Source organism: Denticeps clupeoides, chromosome 19 (genome assembly GCF_900700375.1).
Source record: "Denticeps clupeoides chromosome 19, fDenClu1.1, whole genome shotgun sequence".
Lineage (NCBI taxonomy): Eukaryota > Metazoa > Chordata > Actinopteri > Clupeiformes > Denticipitidae > Denticeps > Denticeps clupeoides.
In genome coordinates this window covers 2,611,211-2,632,422 of record NC_041725.1, presented here as the reverse complement: position 1 = coordinate 2,632,422, position 21,212 = coordinate 2,611,211, and the positions used below count along the sequence as shown (strand labels likewise).

The following is a 21,212-nucleotide window of genomic DNA, read 5'->3' as shown; positions in this document are numbered from 1 at the left end:
TTGCACATCTTCTGGAAAGCAGCACGGGTCAAGCTGTTGTATTATCCTCAGTGTAGCCATTGCAATCGCACTGAAGATGGTCCAGCCTCGTTTAGTTGTATTAGTTTGTGCTGTTCTGCTCTTTTCCTTACACGTGATAGCATAGCAGTAGTAGGTTTTATTGTAAATACTATGGATGTTATGCTTTAGTAGTGTTTTGGGGGGTTGTATTTACAGGATTTAGAAAAAAAAATAGCAACCAGTTCTTATATATAATACAAAGTGCGGGAAAGAAGGCTTACTGTACTTCATTTACATTTACATTTACATTTACAGCATTTATCAGACGCCCTTATCCAGAGCGACTTACAATCAGTAGTTACAGGGACAGTCCCCCTGGAGCAATTTAGGGTTAAGTGTCTTGCTCAGGGACACAATGGTAGTAAGTGGGATTTGAACCTGGGACTTCTGGTTCATAGGCGAGTGTGTTACCCACTAGGCTACTACCATTTCCTGTAGGATCAGTAGGGTCTCTAGAATCGAACTGAAGTCAAAAACTGGAAATCAAGCACCAAGTATGGAATTTATCAACATTTCAGGGCAGAAAAACAGAACATTGAAATATAAACATTTTTATTTCGCAGCAGAATCTACAAAGCAACCCTGTTCCTCAGCTTTTTGTTTGGAATATACAAAAATATGAAGAAAATATGAAAAAAAAAAGTGTCATAAAAAGGTATTCTCAAAGACCAGGTCCTGCGAGGATGCCGTCTCCACGTCAGGCGGGGCCAGATGGGCGGGGCTGCAGCACATCTTGTCTGCACACTCCTTCCTGCACGCCAGACTGCAGGCGGCGGCCCCGCCCCCCTCCGGCAGGATCTCCGGCTGCACGGTGCAGTGGGTCACCCCAGCGCCGCGCAGCACCTCGGTCACCGCGCCGATCACATGCCCACACCGCGCCTGGCCCTCTCCGACATGCACGTGCACCGACGCCACCAGGAACACCTCCGTCAGCTGCCACACGTGCAGGTCATGAAAGCTCTCCACCCCCGGCACGCCGGCGATCCTGCGTCCCAGCTCGGATACGCACAGGCGGGGCGGCGAGCCCTGCAGCAGCAGCAGCCCGTGCCGATGCACCTCCGGCAGGGCAGTGGCCAACAGGACCAGCACGGCCACCAAAGAGAAAGCTGGGTCCAGGTAGACAAAGGAATGGCAACCTCCCTGAGGCTGGAGGCAGTCTGTGCCGCTCAAGAGCAGAAGCAGCCCATTGGTCAACACCAGGATGGGGCTCAGCATGGTCCGGACCACGATGAAGAGGACCTGGAAAAAGCTGCCTCCATGAAAACTGGGCCATGGAATGACTGGGGTGACTGGGGTGGCATGGGCCATGGCTGTTTTATCTGGAATAAAAAGGACAGTGAGACTCAATGAGTTAGAAATACAGTACAGGCCAAAAGTTTGGGGACACCTTCTCATTCAATGTGTTTTCTTTATTTTCATGACCATTTGCATTGGTAGATTCTCACCGAAGGCATCAAAACCATGAATAAACACATGTAGAGACCTGTCCTCCACAGTCAGCGGATCATAACCCAATCCAGATGGTTTGGGGTGAGCTGGACCAACAAGTGCTAAACACCTCTGGGAACTCCTTCAAGACTGTTGGAGAAGCATTTCAGGTGACGACCTCTTGAAGATCATCGAGAGAATGCCAAGAGTGTGCAAAGCAGTAATCAGAGCAAAGAAACTTGAATATTAAACATGTTTTCACTTATTTCACCTTTTTTTGTTAAGTACAGAACTCCACATGTGTTCATTCATAGTTTTGATGCCTTCAGTGTGAATCTACCAACGTAAATGGTCATGAAAATAAAGAAAAAACATTAAATGAGAAGGTGCGTCCAAACTTTTGGCCTCTACTGTAAGTCACCATCACTCAGGACCACGTAACACCGTTCCCTCACCGGACAATCCAGCAGAGGCATCGTACGCAGGGCTCTCTGCAGATGGGCCTGTCACCTGCAGGACACTGATGTCCAGCAGAGGGAGGACGGTGGGCTGCTGGCTGCAGGCCTGCTGGAGTTCGCCGTCCTGCTGCTTCTGCCCCATCTGGGACCGAGGGCGCAGAAAATCCCCACCGGGATCAAGGACGCTGGAGGTGGCCGGGTTACAAAACATCAGCGATCCATCTGGCAGGGATCGTTCCAAAGCCTGGGAAGGAATTCCAGCATCCGCTTTGTCTTCTGTTGCTTTTGTCTGGTCTATGTCTGGTAATATTCACAGAAAATACAACCCCACATCAGAAAAAGTGGGGACAGGGTGGAAAATGTGAATAATAAAAAAAAAAAAAGCAGTAAATACATTTATCAAATTGTATTTCATTGCAGAATTCATTGTTTTTTCTTGTCAACATCATTTGATTTAGAATAAATATCCACTCTTGCCATTCAGGCTTGCAACACATTCCAAAAAAAGCTGGGACAGTACAGCATTTACCACTTTGTACCGTTCCCCTTAAAAGACGTTAAGACATTCTCTATAGGGGACAAATCAGGAGCATCCGCACCCTCTTCTTACGCAGCCACGCCTTTGTTAAGCGCCTTGGCATGGTCTTGCTGAAACAATGGGCGTCCCTGGAGAAGACGTCGTCTTGCAGGCAACATGTGTTCCTCCAAAACTGAGAGATACTTCTCAGCATTGACGGTGCCATCGCAGAAGTGCAAGTGACCTTTGCTGAAGGCACTGACACACAGGGTGACTTCCTGAAGTCGTCCTGAGCCCACGCGGTTATTTCACTTATTGATGAATGACGGTTTTAATGCAGTGCCGTCTGAGGGCTCGGAGATCACGGCCATTCAGTTTAGACCTGCGCCCTTGGTAATTTCTCCAGATTACTTTTCACTATGTTAGACACTGTAGAAGAATGTATCGAAGAATGCCCAAATCTCTTCCTATCTTTTTTTGAAAAACATTTTTCTTCATCAGTTCAAAGATTTATGCCTGCAACTTGACGATCCTCTGCCCATCTCTGCTGCTGAAGGAGTAGGACGTTCCTCGATGCTGCTTTTGTACCGAATCATGATTGCAGTGTCCTGCTAACATCATCAGTTTCAAATCACATCATTATTTAGTTATTATACCTCATTACTACCCCTGAAATTACCCAACTTTTTTGGATTGTGTTGCAAGCCTGAAATCAAATGATGTTGACCAAAAAAAAAAAAAAAAAAAAGAATTATCTTGTGTTCGTACTGTCTTCAATGAAATAAAAGTTAAGGGAAATTTGTGAATTACTGCTTTATTTTTTTAATTCACATTTTCCACCCTGTCCCAACTCTGATCTGGGTTGTAGTAAAACATCTTGGAAGAGTTTGACTTAAAACAGAAATGGAAACACTAGCTAGACATCCACTACCCACTAAATCTGAATAGTTTTAATACTGGCAGTGAAGCGGGATTATGAATTGCTAATAAAATGCTATGCAAGCACTGCAGCAATTAATAAGTAAAAAAAAAAAAGGACTGTCAGACGTGTGAAATCATGCTGTTACTGTTGAGTGATTGGTGGACTAACGTTAACTGACAAACACACGACAAGTTAGATCTTAGAGCCTGGAAGGAAGACGCATTGCGTGCACGGCTCCCGAGTTCACGTTTGTGTGAGTGCATGTGGAAATTAGCACTGGTGTGTTTTCACAAGGAAACTTGGTCCGATTAATCGGCGCCATTATCAAGTTCACGTTGAACGTTGTCATTTCAGCTACATACAGTACATAGTAGGGGTGGGTGTTGGCAAGGGTCTCGCGATATGATACGCATCACAATACATGGTGACCCATGATACATATTGCAATACTAAAAGCCAGATGAAATTAGCATGAAATTTGAATTTTATTGTAGGGAAGCTTCTTTGGCTCGGCAAAGTAGAGGCTTCCAGGCGCGTCAAGTGTTATTGCGAGACCTCGTTCTTCTATCAGCATGAAGGCAGTAAAAAAAGAAATGCCGAAATGGGTGGTAGTAGCCTAGTGGGTAACACACTCGCTTATGAACCAGAAGACCCAGGTTCAAATCCCACTTACTACCTGAGCAAGACACTTACCCCTAAATTGCTCCAGGGGGACTGTCCCCTGTAACTACTGACTGTAAGTCGCTCTGGATAAGGGCGTCTGGTAAATGCTGTAAATGTAAATGTAAATGCCAAGCAGTAAAAAAAAAAAAAAAGTACCCAGCTGTACAGCGCCATCTACAGGAGCGGAGGTTGTAGTCGAGTGACCTCACTAAAGGAAATGCTCAACAGCACCACCCGGTGGACTAAAGTTGTTTACAAAAATTTGATGTCCCTGTATCGAAGCAATATCACCACATAAACGATTGCAATATATTGCTGTATGGATATTTTCCAACACCCCTAGTACGTAGTGAAATGAAACAAGGTTCCTCTAGAACCTGGTGCTACATGTAACATTTAAACAGTTACATTCTGACAGTCATGGCATGTCTGCCAAATACTGAGTACTGTTACCCACAGTAGTTTGTACTGTGAATTTGCCAGCGGTGGCCTAGTGGGTAAGTGAAAGTACAGCGATTGTCATTGTGACTCACTGCAGCACACGGTCCTTTTGCAGGGTGATGGGTTAAATGCAGGGGACACATTTTGCTGCAGTGCGTACCACAAAAACTATCACTTTCAATTTCACGTGTGGCCACTTCACCCACACCGCATTCCACGTTGCATCAGATACGGATGCAAGTAGCTCTCACACACACCGGTGGTCCCAGGTCGTCCTGCTTTTTATCAGGGTTTTGAACTCGAGACCTGAGCCAGGATCGAACACAGAGCCAAACCTTTGCTTCCTGACCCTAACGACTCAGGCTTTCTGTCCTGAAGACGGCCGCAGGTCGCAGCCAGCATGGTGACGTTGAGCAGGAGGCTCATGCCGCCCACGACCGTGGCCAGGAGGGGATGCTGCATGGGGTGCGGCTGCAGGACGTGACTGAGGATGTCCAGGGTGACGGACACACTCAGGGAGGCCAGCAGCAGGGCGGAGACGAGCCTTCCGAACGGCAGCAGCCGAGCCCTCCCGCCGGAGTCGCCGTGGAAGAGGGCGGAGCTTGGTTCTGGACTCGAGGGATTGGAGCGGCGTGAGGGTGACCGGGGAGGGGACGGGACGGGGCACTTGAAAACCGGGTGGAGCAGGGAGATGTGCAGCAGGAGGAAGAGCGTGTGGAAGGCATCTACCATGTTGATGAGGGAGCTGCAGAGGCGGCTAACCACGATCTCACACAGCAGCAGCAGCAGCAGCAGCACGGCCCGTCCCAAAACGCTCCTGCGCCTCCATCCACCCCACAACTCAGACTTGCTCAGCATGGCACCTGCGGGACGAGCGTACGGACAGCAGAGCTGCGTTAAATACACCGTCCAGGGACGCACAGCGTTCCTAACAAGGAATTAATAGCTCATTTAATATATTGATTGCAGGGGATTTTCATCACTCGGGTTTCTCATAAGTGAACTGGGTGGTAGGAGCCTAGTGGGTAACACACTTGCACAAATCCCACTTACTACCATTGTGTCCCAGAGCAAGACACTTAGTTGCTCCAGGGGGGGACTGTCCCTGTAAATACTGATTGTAAGTCGCTCTGGATAAGGGCGTCTGATAAATGCTGTAAATGTAAATGAACAGCCTGGTCTCTCATAGGAACCACCGTGCTCCTGGTCATGAAATGGTCATTTTTTCTTAAAAAAAGAAACAGAATCATCGTCAAGTTCGTAACAGTCCCAAATTACAGCAAAACATGCCAATTCCAAAAGCAGCTCCACATGTGTTCCACTGCATGGAATTCAATGTGGAATCAAATAATAAAAGTAGAATTAAAAAGAAAAAATGAATGAGCTGGAAAACACGGGCGTTTATTGCGGATGAGACCGGCCGCTTTGGTGGTTTAAATGATGAACCGATCGGCAGGAACAACAAACTGTACATTTTAGCGATTAAATGAGATCAAAGTGAGAGGAATAAAAAAAAAAAAAAAAAAGTCAAACCTGGACGCTAGGAAAGAGGCTTCTGCTGACAGCGGACCTCGGGAAACTTTCCTCCCTCCCCGGCCCTCCCGGTAATAATCGCGATCATGTGAGGGAGTCTGTCCTCCTCGTCCCCGGCAGAAGCAGTCCCCTACCGCCGCCGCTGGGGGAGAAAGTGGCGCTGTTCCACTAATACGTCGCCGCCGCTGGGGGAGAAAGTGGCGCTGTTCCACTAATACGTGGCGAATAAACAGATCCCATCAGGTCTTTCTTCCGTCGCCCTGTGGTCCATTTTCAGCATTTATCAGACGACCTTATCCAGAGCGACTTACAATCAGAAGTCACTCAGGAGACACTCAGGGTTACGTGTCTTGCTCAGGGACACAATGGTAGTAAGTGGGGTTTGCACCTGGGTCTTCTGCTTCACAGGCGAGTGTGTTAACCACTAGGCTACTAGCACCCTCTGAAATGGTCCATTTCGGTGGTGCCAACCACAGCCCAAACTGTGCATTCTGACACTTCCCGCCCGAACCACAACTCTGTCAGCTGTTTGAGCTACAGTGGGTGCTCTGTTGGATCGAACCACACGGAAACACGGGCACCCATGACCCAGTCACCAGTTCACTGCTTTTCCTTCCTTGGACCACTGCAGATCAGGAACCTCCCATAGGAGTGGCAAAAAAACCCCCAAAATGTTCACTTGCTGCCTAATATACCTCATCATAAGGCGCCACTGTACTTACTTCACCGGGTCATAATGTTATGGCTGATCCATCTGTTACTCTGGTAGATAGCAACCCAGTGGACGAGACATTATTTGACCAAAGGAACGCCACCCTGAACTGGGACAAGCGTTGGAGAACCTTTTGAACAGGCTGCGTTACTTGCCATTTCACCGCCGTGCCTATTTTCATGTTCTCTGTGACTTCACATAAGACAACATGGCAGATGTGATCTGACGCAATGGAAAAGCCCCTTTCAGGGCAAAGCAAACAAGGGCCACATTCCACCGGGCGTGCCACCTACAGGCCGTCCCGCATGCTCTTCACACAACCAAATTATGTAGATGGTGGTGGTGGTGGTGGCAGCTTTTTAGACAAATCCAAGAAACTGTTATTCTTCATAGAGCCCAATGGCGCCAGCGAAACCGTCTCTCCCACCAAGCCAATTAACACTAATGAACGACATGTCCAGTAGTTACTGTTCAAACGAACATCTCATCACGAATAAACCTTTTACCTCGCTAATAAAATGTCAGCAGAACCTGCTTAGATGCAGAGGAAAACAACTGGTGTGAGATCGTCGTTACGGCCACAAATCCCGCGGGGGCTGGAACTTTCCACCAGGTTCCTGTCACAGCGGCAGACGGGCCAAGTCATTCTCTCCATCTTTACTGCTGCTTGACCCACTGATGAAGAGGAGAAGGTTGTGGAACCTGGGCCGATTCACCACTTCTCGCAGAAAAGATCGATAAAGACATCATGCCTTGCGGGACGAGGTTTTACTCCACAAAAGCCCCAAAATATGTCGATTTACGTAAAAAGAAAATTCAGTTCATCCTCAATCTGATTTTCTGCCAGCCTTTTAATCCAATGAACCATTGACACTAGTTCACTAGTTACTTGCTCTGCAGCACAAAAAACTTCCGTAATGTGCGAGTTGTCTTACTTGTGACGATCCTGGAGTCCAGCAGCACATATCTCAACATACATCAGTTTAGAGCCTTTTAGCAGTTGGTCACGGTTACGGTTGATTCCCATCAATCAGTAGCTCCCGGATGTCTTCCTCCGCTGACTCGTCCTCCGCTCCCGTTAATGGTTACCGTTTCGCCGGCCTGCCCACCCCACAGAACTCCGTGTTTTTACCTGTTCTGCTGAGACAGCTAGTATCTGTTCAGCTACGCGCCATAGGCCCAGGTCCACGTCTGTGAACAAAAGACGTGGAACAACAACACAATGCCGTGGTGGGGGGCTTTCTGTGTGCCATCAGGCACGAGACACAACGCATCTGTGGCAAGGCGATATCGCCCCCGTGTCGCATCACGCGGCCGCGCCTCAGTTCATCCAGATGTCACCTCCATTCCAGCATTTTCCATGGAATAAACACGCACGAGTGCGATTTCCAGGGGTGCCAGTGAAAATATATCATATATATCATTTTGGTCTGAGCGAATTGTCTATGAGATACGGAGCACTTGGGGTTTTTACCAAACTTTTCAAGGGGTGCCAGTAATTGTGGAGTTCTTTTATGAGGTACGTCAGAACGCTGAGAGAAATTACAGAAGTAAAATGAAAAGTTGAACCAGCCTGTACTCTCGAGGAGGTATGCTTTGATGTTTATGGTGGAATGTTGGTGGAAATCCTCTGCGCTAAGTCATTTTTTATTGAACACGGAGATGAAAATCGACTTTTTACTCCAGGTTCTACACACTTTTAACTCTGTCAGCGCAAGCTGTGAGGATGATGGCACCGCTGTCACTTTGCTGCTAAAACACTGGGACACAGTCCCCCCCCCCCTTTCAGACACTGACGGAGAATGTGAGCGCAGAAAATAGAATGATGTTAGCTGAGCACAGTGTTGAGAGCAGCGGCCTCCGGGGTTTCTCACCAATATTATATAAGCATGGAAGGATTATCTTAAATCTCTGAATTCCATCACGATGGAATTATATTAACAAGGACTAAATGGACCCAAAGACCTCACACCGGGGGGCCACGGCCCCCACAAACCCATCTGACCTGACATACGCTACCAGTCAAACCATCACTGTGCGGCAGTTATGGAGACTTTGAAGAATCCAATGCAAGAAACATATTTCGTATTTGTGGTATCAGGAGGAAGTGAAGGATGGTTGATGAATGTTTTTTTACCTTCTTTTTACCTTCATAGCTGCATTGTTCAGTGTTCATCATTAATAGCCGCTTGATGAAATGTTCATTAACATGAGTGAATGATAAGAAAGTGTTCAGCCTAAAACCTTCAGGACTGCTGGAAACCGTCCCCGTTGTCCAACATAAGGTGGTGGAGAGAAGACAAGAGTGTCAAATGCTGCCATCACAGCAAAAGCTCCCTGGTTTGGAGAGAGGCAAATCTTTAACCTTTGACCTTCTTTGCAAATTAAACAACCTCATGTGTTATGCTTCAGTGTCTTCAGTTTTGTTGTATAATGTAAAAAATGTAAAAAAAAAAAAAAAAGACCAACAAATGAGTAGGTGCGTCCAAACTTTTGACTGGTGTTTTGCCGATGTCAAAAAAACATCACAAATGCACACCAGAGTTCTATACAACAGGATATTTTCCTCAAGATCTTGAGCGATATTTAAACTTTTTAACCTGGCACCTGAAGAGATGCTTGATCTGCTTGTCCCTTCCTTGAACTCTATGTTGTCATGTAGTATCATGTCTATCTGAAGCACAACCTGGAAAAGAACAAGTAGAAGATGTAATAACACCTGACGCGTAGCAAGTAGAGACCAGAAGATGAACACCATCTTGTCTTTCACACAAGCACCACAGGAGAGCAAGAGATGAACCATTGGAGTGTCATTACATGCATTTATTTGAGAGAGAAGCAAAAATTTCTGTTGCCATACACATCTCTGTGATTACCAGCATATTTTTTGTACTTTCTTGATTAATTTAACAAGTAATTTAAAAATTACTAAAAATGAAAGCATTACAAACATCAGGCTGGGGCTGCACACATATGCCAAATTTGAGGCCAGGACAATCAGGTACAGAGGCAACAAGCTGAAGGTGATTCATTTTTAAATGTGTGTGTGTGTGTGTGTGTGTGTGTGTAAAATGGGTTCACTCGCCATGCCTCTTAGACAAACACAGAGTGACAGCTGTCAGGGACCAAGAGTGAGAGTTGGGAGAGGACAGAAGTCAAAGTTCACACAGGGCTGGCTTTGTAGTCTGCATCTCGCTGACCCCTCTTGCCCTTCACTTCTATCAGAGCCTTTACTTCAGTCCAGGGTCAGGACATTTCCATTCCAATCAACACCCACCTCCATTCTCAAACACAGAACAAAACTACAAAGACAAACATATCATTGATATTTTTTTAGAATCTGAAAATATACACCAAAAAAGGGAAAAATCTAGAAAAGCAAACCCCAAAGGAAAAAAATGAAGGGGAAAAATTACACAAAAGTAGGCTCATATTGCTATGAAATAAATAGAAACAACAGAAATTTTAAAGCAGCAAATAAGGTCGAGGAACAACAATGTGACTGAAGGCAACGTTTGGTTTGTGTCTCGGGCCTGATGTGGAGCCAGCAGAAGAACGCAGAGACATGAGGTCCAGCAAACGGACCAGTCTTCACTGTATTCCACTCTGCTTGGCTCTCCCAGAGAGACGAAAACCAACGGAAAGTGCTCTGGGAACGAATGGCCAGTGGTAGAAGGCATCCAGAGAAAAGCGCTTCCTTTTCAGTTTTCCTTCTCAAACATTCACCGATGTCCGAAAAGGCGTCAAGACATCGCTTCAATTCGCTAAATAAACCTAAAGAAATTTATAGAGTAGCAAGAGTTTTTCTTTTTGGCAGATCAAGAATGGTTCGGATGTCCTTCAGCATCACTGAAACAAATGGGGTATGATTCCTGAGGGGCCAAAGCAGTGGGGTAGGGGGGAAAAGGGACATTTTTTCAACTTTGGCAGCAGTCTGACACACACCCGACCGCCACAGGCCAACCTCACAATCCCCACATAATAAGATGAACCAGCGGCGGAGGAGGAGACGCTCGAATCTGTTCGAGCCTCTTCCTGCTGCAGTACCTCACAGATCCAACAGGTGTCAGTGAGAGGGAAGGAAACATGAGAGGGAAGGAAGGAGTGAGCGGATGTGTGTTTCTGTCTGTGTGCATGCAAGTGAAAGTGTGCGTCCTTGGGTCTTTGGTTTTGAGCGGTGAGCTATTCCCATTGCTCCTTTCATTGCTCCCTCTGTAGATGAGTCCCTCAGCCTTCTCATGGTGGCTATGTAGTGCTAAATTGAGTAGTGTGGCTGGCTGATTCTTCTTAATATTATTATTACTTTTTTCAAACTATTCATATTCTTTCATTCAGGGGCCTGTAGTGTGAACAGATGCAGCTTTGTTTGGATCACTGTCATTTATTATATATTGATATTTTATTATTATTATTTAAAGAAAGTCTTTTTCAGTTTTGACTTCAGTTAGAAAGGTGAGGAAGGAATGATGATGATGATGGAGAAAGAGGCAAAAGGACCCCAAAACTGGCCCCTTGGGCCATGTGCACTGCATGACTGCCTGGTTTTAAGCAACCTAAGAGAAGAAGAAAGAGGAGGGAGGAGAGTAAGTCCAAACCAGCAACATCAATACAGCTACAACTCTCCTTTTATGTCTGCCTAGGCACAGGTCCCTGTGTGTAGGTGTGTTACCATGGTGACAGTGTTAGGTGTCCCGCCCGGTGTCCAGGCTGGCCTCCAGCAGCAGCTCCTCCAGTTCCTGCCCACAATGCAGCTCTGCAGTCACTACACATGCACATTAAAATGAGAAAAAAAAAAATAAAATTATTTTCCATCTTGAATCTTAAGTGAAGTGATTGTCACTTGTCACAGCACAGCACACGGTGCATACAGTGAAATCCTCTGCATTTTACCCATCACCCCAAGTGAGCAGTGTGTGGGGACGGTGCTTTGCTCAGTGGCACCTCAGTGGCACCTTGGCAACCTTCTGATTACGGGGCCGCTTCCTTAACCGCTAGGCCACCACTGCCCCAACAGCAGAGCTGTGAATCACAGTTTGGAGGAATGAATGTAAACCGGACTCGCCATGTTCCATCACGCAGCTGCCGGGTTTGGGACCCTCGGGATCTAGCAGGTGCAAGGCGAACTCTGGCTTCAGGCCGTTAGGCAGGGCGGCGCCTACAGGCTCCAGGTCGCCGGGAGAACCGGCCGGTCCCTCCGTCTGGCACTCGTTGCTGTGGTTCTGCACAGCCCGCTGCTCTTCTGTCTGGTTTAATGGCTCCAACTCCACCGTGCGTTCGGATTCGGACTCCAGAGGGCGCCCTAACTGAGGCCCTGGCTCGGTGTTCGATTCCGGTGAGGACACCTGCTGACTGGGAATGATACAGTCTTGGCTGCTCTCTCTCAGGTCCTCCTGGTGCTCAGTAGTGCGGGCTGGTTGCTGCTGGAGAGAGGTCGCTGGTGGAGCTCGAGATGCTGCTTTATTAGCGTCGGAGACGGAGTGGTCTGTTGGATGCCGCTGCTGTGGCTGCTCGGGCGGGCTCTCCACTCGAGTCACCATGAAGATCTTGTGTCCCCTTCCCGGGCTGGACACTGAGATGCAGCGTCCAGGGGTTGGAGGGGTCCCGGGTGGAAGAGGTGCATTAGTGACTGTGACGCCTGAGAGGTTGGACACAGGCGGAGACGGGATGGTGTGAGCGGTGCTGATGATCGGGTTGGATTTCGGGCTTGCGGTGGGGGTCGACCCCGGGGGGGCGACTAGGGGAGGAGACTTTGTTGTAACTTCCTCATCCTCCTCTTCTTCTGTGTCAGAGTCGGAGTCTTCTATAGACATAACTGGTGTTTGATTCTGGGGTTCCTGATCATCGTTTGACGTCACCTTAGCCTCATCATCCCCCTCCTCCTCTCCTTCTGTTGTCTGCTCAGCTGATGCTGCACCTCGCTCCTCCTCCTCCTCCTCTTCTTCCCTGGCTGTGTCTTCAGTGCTGATCTCAGCCATTGAGGCAGACTGCCGCATCTTCTGCTCAGTCTCTTCCTTTTCTCGAGCTTGGATGAAGTTCCGCTTGCAGCCGTTCTGGATCTCTGACAGCAGGGCACGCTGTGTCTCAATGAAGCTTTTCACCTGAGGACCAAACAATAACTTGTCATTTTCAATGACCTGAGACATTTAGAACACATGCGTCAAACTTACATCCCGTGGGCCACATCCTGTGAAATCACTTTATAGATCGGGCGATATGAAGTGCTGAATCTCCTGGCCATTAATCTGCAGGTTCATGACACGTTTTTATAAATTGTGCCGTTTTTAAGGCGATTAATAATAAAATGCTGTTCACGTGAAAGCACCGTTCTGAACACTCCCTCCACTGCACTTTTAGAACCGTTGCGCATTACCCAGAATGCCATAAAAGCACCATTTCCTTTGAGCTTTGAATTCTAATGATCTCAGTCCTGTGCGTTTCACAACAAATAAAGTTGAACAGTCAGGACCCAATCAGTAACACAGAAAGTCAGACCACATCAGTCAAGGACAGATCTCCTACTCTGCCAATGATGCACCTAGCTGCTACAATACTCCTTAACAACCCTCAAATCAATATTAAGAAAAATTAAGATTATTGTTTTAGCACTTAAAAAGCTAGGTGACGTTCATTAGGTGGCACATACTTATTATGTGATGGAAAGAGGCTGTATTTCATACATGCATTTTCATTCCTTTGTACTACTAGACAAAGAAACAGGTCAAATCATTAAATATGTACACTTCAAATAGTCAAAATGCACATATCTCAAACATTTTATTCAAGTGTGATCTGCATTACTGATTGTGTAAATATGAACACTGTAATGCCATTTTTATATTTATGTCAGATATATATTCGTCTGTCAAATATTAACTAAAACGTTCGCCCACTCCTGGTCTGGAGTGTGAGACTCCAATGTTCTCCAAAGTTCTTTCATTGACAGAGAGAAAAAAACAAAACTACCATATTGGAAGTGAACTCACCGTCTCCTTCTTGGGTTCACGGTCGAGGTCAAGCCGGAGTAGAGAAGTGTTGACCTTGAGAGCGAGAGACAGGGCCATTAGGCCCCCTGTCTTTATCTCATTTTCCCGCAGGTCCAAACGCAGCAACCTGGGACTCTCAGCAATGAACTCCGCTACTGCCACTGCTCCTACACACACACACACACACACACACACACACACACACACACACAGGTTAATACACCCCAAAGTTTACAGGATTTACAGTATTTACAGAAAGTACACAGTGCTGTTTCAAAAGCACCCACACAATGTTTCATAAAGACATCAATGACGTACAGTTGATGCAAGACACATAGAGGTTGGGCAGGACGAGGTTTAAGGGGATATCAGAGTAATACGCTTATCAGCAAGGGCAATTAAAGCACAGGATGGTTATGTCAGAATAGCTAAGCCCTTACGTCAATTTAAAGTAAATGGCGTAAAGAAATGAATGAAATGGTTTTGCCCTTCATAAATACTGCCAAAACATGATATGATAAAAAAAAAAAAAGAAGTTTAGACAACATCACTGTCTGACATTACAAGTTCATGATTTTTGCACAGATTCCACCTTTTAAAAGGCTGTGGTAAACTCAAAGCCTGTTTGAGTTTAAATGCAACTTTCAATAAATAGTGTGCTCCTTTTTCTGCAATTTTTGAATCTCAATTTACAACCTACTGAAACTGTGTTCTTACCCTCACAAGAAAGTTTGGTGGAGGCCAGCCCCAAACGGAGGACAGAGCGGTTTGCTATAAGTCCATCCTTCAGCTTATGCACCCCTTCGTTCCCCACGGAGTTATGGCCCAAGTTCAGAGTCTCCAGACTCTGAGTACATGGCTGTGATGGGAAAAAGAAAAGGAGCAAGAAAGGTCACTCGACCAACTGCACTTTTCCAGAGGCAGAGGGCAGCAATGCTTTAAATCTGTACACATTTACAGAATTTATTTCTTTCTTTTTTTAAAACACGGGATTACCATTTTTGAAATAAGCACCTTCAATCAACCGGTCAAGGCTACTGACCGATCTGTACCAGCATTTTCAGAAGCCCAGAAAATACTGCAGTTCCTGTCTCACCAGACCAAACTTATTTCTTAAAAAAAAAAAAAAAAAAAAAAAATGCATTTCTGTTCAGTAATGCTTTTACGTAATTGGCTATTTCAAAATATAGGACAACATCAGAACATAACTAATGGCATTACAGATTCCAATAAATCCTGCTTCTATATAGATTTCACTAGCCACTCTGGTCTAGAAGAGATTAGACACCCATGGTATAGAGAAGAAAAATGGCCTAATTCCAGCTTCACTAGTAACGATCTGTCAACAGGTCTGCTGACAGCTCATAGATTTTCTTACCTTACATGAGTTACTTAAGCCATATCAGCATTAGCTACTGTTATGCTATGAGATCTTCTGTTATGGAGAAAATAGTCGATAGGTGAGGCTGAGATCACCAGACCCAAACAAAGTTTCATTTGTTTACACCCATGCGTGACATTAAAGCCACACTCATAGATCATACTGTGTGACTAAGGTGACACAGTATATTTTCTTCATCGAGTGTGTGTGTGTGTGTGTGTGTGTGTGAGATTAAATATGTACCAATGCAGCAGCGAGGTAGCCCATGCCATTGTGCGTGAGCTGATTGTTCCACAGTACTAGAGTCACCAAGCCCTTCCTCTGTTCCTTCAGGCCTTCACACAGATATGCCAGACCTGTAAAAAAAACAAACAAAAAAAACATGCATCACCAAAGGGATCCCGGCACAAAATCAGCTGAAGAACTTCTGCCAAAGAGGTCAGCAAAGAGGAATTTAGAGCAAAACCAAAAGAAAGCAGGGTAGGGGACCAACCAGAGTCAAGGATGTGGTTGTTGCGGAGATCCAGGATCTTGATGTTGTAATTGAACTTGAGGAGATTCCCCAACTGGGCGGAGTCCTGGAGACCATTCAGCTTGTTGTCGGCTAGATACAGCTCCTTCAGATTCAAATTCATCTTTAAAGCTGTGGCTGGAGGAGAAGCCAGGGAGACAGATGATGAGAAACAAAAGCATAGACAGACAGAGACTGATTGGGAGAGACAGAGAGGGAGCGAATACAATTATTTCAAACCAGACTCATTAGCACCAGTGAACTCTAATAACCTGATTACACAGTGCCGCTCTAGCCAATAATAATAACTATCTGAAAAATAAAGGCTGTGACTTTAAACAAAAGGACTAATGGGGCTGTGTTTTTAACCAGGGTTCCTGGTCCAGTTGCTCCAAGGTGCAGAAAAGAAGCAACCACCCGATAACGTGACTTGTAACTTACGACACATGGTAAATTGTTTCATTCTCTACAGGCAACAAAGAACAAGAACAGCTGTCTACAATATAACATCTTTGTAAAATGTAAAATATCAGAAACAAAATCACTGCAATTTTTTAAACATAATAAAATATATGTACTATATACATGTTTTATTACATGGTGATGGCAGTAATGTTCATGTCACACAGGTTCAAATGCTCTAGTTAAACTTTGATCTATCAATACAGGATACAAGTTATCAATAATGCATCACCATGTATCACTTAAGAAATGACCCGTGCCAGAACATCACAGTGTATTCTGATTTACCTCAAATTAAGCAAACTCATTTGCAGAACTAATTGTTTTACTGCTGAGAGACTTAAATGATTAAGAAGCAGGTTATTTAAAAGCCTAAATGTAATGTAAACGCTAACGTAGCTGGAAAAAGGAACGAGGCAGAGGCCTCTTCTCCAATCTGGAAGAGTGTGTTTGGAAATGAATTTAATCAACCTTATTATTGAAAATTAGGTTTACTTCCATTATTCGGATTGTTGTTGTGGCAACATTGCTTGGACATTATTAAGGGCAGTCCTTAAGCGACATTTTTCTGCTCAGAGCAGAAAAGTTCTCACCCAGCAGCATGAGTGGGCGTCCGGACAGGCCGGCGTTCTCCAGGTGCAGGACCGCCAGGCTGCTGCTGATGCGCAGGGCACGTGCCACGAACGGGGCCGAGTGGTCCAGCAGGGGCGTGTTCCGTGCGTCCAGGTACTGCAGGGAACTTGTCTATGACCAAGGAGTTGGCAGGAACAGAGCATCTCCGGTGAAAACATGGTCCACACGTGTTCGTACGCAATTATAGACTTGTTTTTATTGGGTTGAATTGTTGCAGAATTCTGCTTGGTAAATTTTAGTCTCATAATCATCTTAAAAAATCGTGATCCCAGGGTCTCAACTTGACTGTGATTTATACATAGCCAGTGGCACAGATAAAGCTTTCAAACATCTGGCCTATAATCCCACAAGATCAGGGCCATAATCTCAAACAAAGACCCACTATTCATCAGCAGCACTGCCAGGGCAGGACACCTCTGACGTCCCCTCCACCAGCTCAGATGACACCATTTACTGAAAAGTGTATTTACTGCATCAAGAACGAATCACCAGAGAAAGCGGAGCCGCTGGGACAGACAATGTTAATCAAGAAGGGCCTGTCCACACAACAATGGTGAAAATGACTTTTTGCAAGTCTTGCTTGTCACTGGCCCTTCGCTCAAATGACAAAAGGACCTTGGCCTCTGTCCCTTGTGTCTTTTTTTTTATTCCTTTTGTCCTTTATTTATTGTAAAGCTGTCAGAAGGGAATAATATAAATGTGGTCACTTCATTTATTTTAACAAAATGTCACACCCAGCCCTACAGTTTAACACTGAGCACCTTCTCCCCACATTTCCGCTCTTTTCATTCATCTGATATATATATAGGTGGACATGCGATGCCTCCCTTTGTTACTATGTGGAGGATCAGTGTTGTTCCTCTGGGTGACACTTTACAGAAGACCTGTCCTGACAGGCTGATCTGAAAGAGCGTTAAAAGAGATGAAGGAATGAGTGACGCTCACTACAAAACAGACCCAAACACTACTTTACCCCAAGTTTATAGCACAAGCAGCACAGAGACCTGACAACTCACCTTCCTCATCATGTGAGCAGCAGCTTGCCAGCCCCTGGAGCCGATGTGCTTGTTGAAGGAGATGTTGAGATGAGTGGCCGACTCGTAGTACTCAATCATGTCAAACAGTGCTGACGCTCCCTGGGCACAAGCGACAAAATGAAATCATGGTGAGGAAAAGTACTGCTCACTTTTATTTAATCCCGGATATGCACACAGTCATTTTCTTTTATCCCTATTCAGTTGTGGACCCACAGGGGGTGTGTTTAGGCAGAACAACCCGCTACACAAACTGGCTCTCCTGTGAGGCCGAGCACCATGGGAGAGGAGAAGGAGGGTAAGTCACAGTCCCTTATGTCCATACAGAAAACATGTAATACATACTGGTATGTGGGAGCTGGACGCACGCAGGTAGTATAAAAAAAAGTAGCATTAAGGGGAAAACTAACTGCTCACTTTGCATTTCTGCTTGAGTTTGTGTTTACTGAATAAAGTATTTCATATGCAATTGAAATATGTGTCTGTGACTCAGGACCTAGTACACAATTAATATGGCTGTAGTAAGAGAAACAGTCATCTCCAATGTGAAGATTTTCCTGTATGGTGTAAAGACAGTTGATCTGTGGTGAAATACCAGCAGGCCACATCTCGTCACACCTGTACATTCACTTAAGACCGCTTATTCAGAGCCTCTTACGTTTCATCATTTCTGCAGCTCCAGATAAGTCAGTCTGATCCAGAGAGACACACAAACACAGACACACAATACTGTGGTTGAGCCGGACCTATTGTACTGAACTCAAGCATCTGGATGGAGACAGGGTGAGATCCCTGAATGATCAATGCTGCTACCATGGAGACCTGAAGAACAACACCACGTGAACACAGTGTGCCCTGCTACTATCCAGGATCATAGTTGCGTGGTTTGCCGGTTACAGCAGACACGTCTTTACCTTGTGAAATCAGTGTGGCATCAGTAACTGAGTAATTAACACCAACAACACAGGGTTATGGGTTCTTATTCAGGGACACAGCTCTAGCAGAAAGACAGTAAGAGTTATTTCGCAGTTTCAGCGTTAACTCAGAATGTCAGGATACAAATTCCCACTCGAGCCCTACAGATCTAATATTTACACAAAAGAAGAGAAATATGTATATATGCATGCATTGTGAGAAGAGCATGCAGGCACTCACATCTTCATCCAGGCTGGTCTGCTCAAGGTCCACAAGTTTAAACTGGACCCTCTTTAAGATCTCCTCGAGAGCCTCACAAGCCTTATAGTCCAGTTTCTCCCCTACACACAGAAAAAAAATCCTCAGTTGACAAAATCCTCAATTGACAGCATTAAAAGGCCCTTCTTCCAACTAATCATATTTTGTGATGAAGGTTGACGTTTGAAAGAAAGCATGTTTCATTTACAGTTATGATGTTTTTTTTCTCATTAAAATCCATGAATCAGGACACAAATGCTATAGTGCAAAGAAATGGGGTGAGGACTGGCTCAGGCAATAAGGAGTACATACAAAAACAAAGAGGACCCACACATGCAAAGGTCAGGGGTCCTATACATTTTTACAAAAGAATTTCCAGGACTTTTCAATTACTCTAAGGCACTTAGATGTGACGCGGGGATGTGACGTGGTTCACTACATAAAGCAGGCAAAGTTACCATAGACCTGCGCTAGTTTTAAACATTGTAGCTGTTACTGTAGAAAAACAGTTACCGTCTTACAGGAACCACGTACTTCGTTATACATTCATGTGTCAATCAGATTTCAATTACTTTTCCAGATCTTTATATGCTTATTTCGCATTACAAAACTTTTCATGGCCTGGAAAATTCTCTTTTCAAATTCCATGACTTTTCCAGGTTTATAATGACTGTAGGAAACCTGAAAGGTGACATTCTACTTTCAGATGCAGTGAGTCGATGACAGCCTCAGTAGAATCTAATGCACATTGATCATGTGGTCACATAAGAGCACCCTACTCAAAATGGGACTTTAATGGCTTCTGCAAACCTGAATAGACAAATAAAATAACCACTAAAGAGTTCTATCTCCATCATAGAGCCAAATGAAACATACACACTGGACAGTATAGCTCACCCTTAAGGTCCAGGCACTCATTTCGCTGAGTCAGCTGAGTCAGCTCCTGCCAGAGAGAAAAACAGAGAGAGGTGAAATAGGAACTTCACACCGTGCCGCGGTGGTCAACATGTCCAGTGTTTATATTTGATGAGGTCACGTGTGAATGTGTGTAAACGAGTGGCATTTACATGGAACCGTTTGATAAGGCACTTTTAATAAAAGTGACAATGACAAGCAACAGCAATGACAGCAACTGGAGCGGTCTGCACCATTAGCAACTCTCACATTACAGAGACGTGTGAGTTTTCAGCTCTAGAAATGCAGGTTCCTGTTCAGAGAGATTTTTATCACAAGAACAGAACAATGAATCAAGTCAACCAGGCCTTCAATTATTACTGAAAGGTTGTGATGAATTATTTACGATTGCTAATTCTGACAGGACATAAGTTGGTCTTTCACCTATAAAGTCCTCATTAAAGAACACACTCTAATGACCCGTGGAGTGCCGACAATTCTTACAGAGGTCATCATCAGACAGCAACACTCTACAAACACCCAGAGGTGTAATGGGATGCAGTGAATGCAGAAAATGTGCCATGTGCTGCCTGAGCTAATGGTCTGGGTGCTTGCTGATTAGCTCTTGCCAAAGGGCCATGTGACTCTGCAGACATTCAAACACTTTGCACCACATTTTACACTGGACTGCAAACACACACACACACACCCCTAATTCCAACAATAATTACCCCAATAAGCCATTTTTATTGAGAAACTGCATATATACAAATGATACATACAATACAGCACGTTCACCCCTGATCACACACAAAACCATCCAAAAAGAAAAAAATTAAATAAGTTTCGAATTCAATTTAAATAAAAAAAAAAAAAAAAACTGATATTACCAGGATGACTGGAGAAAACTAGGGAGGAAAGAGTAACATCAAACCCTTTTATTTTTTAATTTAGATTAGAAATTGTCTCAAAGATAGCGGCCAATCGGCAGGTTTGAAATACTTAGTGTATACGGATCTGAGAGGAGCTACCACCAACTACTACCTAAGCCTGATGGTTCATTATTTTCCATTAGTTTAATTTAAGACAGAAACATGGGCTTGTTCTCTAATCTACAGCATGAGTATTTAAGCTATCTAAGAAACTGTTAATTCTAGTCTCATTTAAAATAAGAGATAAAGATAACGGAATTTACCTCAGCTGAATCAGGCACAGGATGAATCACACACACACACACACACACACACACACACACACACACACACACACACACACACACACACACACACACACACACACACACACATATATATAGAGAGAGCGAGAGAGAGAGCGAGAAAATTCAGAAGCTGAGTGACACTTGAGTTGGAGAACTAAATGGCAGCTGGATTTATAACCATATTCAAA

The 21,212-nt window shown here is 45.0% G+C and overlaps 2 protein-coding genes across 4 annotated transcripts in view; both read right to left on the bottom strand.

Annotated features, from left to right (window-relative positions):
- Positions 1 to 595: 595 nt before the first annotated feature.
- On the bottom strand, positions 596 to 8,120 carry LOC114769329 (zinc transporter 1). 3 transcript variants are annotated; one of them, XM_028962242.1, is made up of 5 exons: positions 7,670 to 7,707; positions 6,023 to 6,233; positions 4,825 to 5,352; positions 1,944 to 2,246; positions 596 to 1,379 (listed from the first exon to the last, which is right to left on the bottom strand). In XM_028962242.1, exons 3-5 carry the CDS (start codon positions 5,345 to 5,347, stop codon positions 706 to 708), a joined length of 1,500 nt encoding a protein of 499 aa, XP_028818075.1. In that variant the 5' UTR covers positions 5,348 to 5,352; positions 6,023 to 6,233; positions 7,670 to 7,707; the 3' UTR covers positions 596 to 705. The 3 variants fall into 3 exon arrangements, with proteins under 3 accessions (XP_028818075.1, XP_028818073.1, XP_028818074.1); XM_028962240.1 differs by lacking the exon at positions 6,023 to 6,233 and having other exon boundaries at positions 7,670 to 8,120; XM_028962241.1 differs by lacking the exon at positions 7,670 to 7,707 and having other exon boundaries at positions 6,023 to 6,382.
- A 1,412-nt stretch (positions 8,121 to 9,532) lies between these two features.
- ppp1r37 (protein phosphatase 1, regulatory subunit 37) overlaps positions 9,533 to 21,212 on the bottom strand; it is a 35,851-nt gene continuing 24,171 nt past the window's right edge. The window contains exons 3-13 of the mRNA XM_028962939.1: positions 19,809 to 19,854; positions 18,894 to 18,994; positions 17,721 to 17,840; positions 16,665 to 16,815; positions 15,592 to 15,747; positions 15,342 to 15,454; positions 14,435 to 14,576; positions 13,718 to 13,884; positions 11,797 to 12,832; positions 11,404 to 11,496; positions 9,533 to 11,287 (exon numbers count right to left, since the gene is read on the bottom strand). Of these exons, the coding sequence (XP_028818772.1) occupies positions 11,417 to 11,496; positions 11,797 to 12,832; positions 13,718 to 13,884; positions 14,435 to 14,576; positions 15,342 to 15,454; positions 15,592 to 15,747; positions 16,665 to 16,815; positions 17,721 to 17,840; positions 18,894 to 18,994; positions 19,809 to 19,854 (2,112 nt within the window). The 3' untranslated portion in view covers positions 9,533 to 11,287; positions 11,404 to 11,416. The remainder of the gene's footprint in view (positions 11,288 to 11,403; positions 11,497 to 11,796; positions 12,833 to 13,717; positions 13,885 to 14,434; positions 14,577 to 15,341; positions 15,455 to 15,591; positions 15,748 to 16,664; positions 16,816 to 17,720; positions 17,841 to 18,893; positions 18,995 to 19,808; positions 19,855 to 21,212) is intronic.

Bases quoted from the DNA above. Each gene is read 5' to 3' on its own strand.
- LOC114769329 (XM_028962240.1), bottom strand. From the start codon at position 7,709: ATGTTGAGATATGTGCTGCTGGACTCCAGGATCGTCACAA. The intron at 5,353-7,669 runs GTAAGACAACTC...CTCGTCCCGCAG, and splicing joins GGACTCCAGGATCGTCACAA to GTGCCATGCTGAGCAAGTCT. The intron at 2,247-4,824 runs GTTTGGCTCTGT...GAATATTACCAG, and splicing joins GTTAGGGTCAGGAAGCAAAG to ACATAGACCAGACAAAAGCA.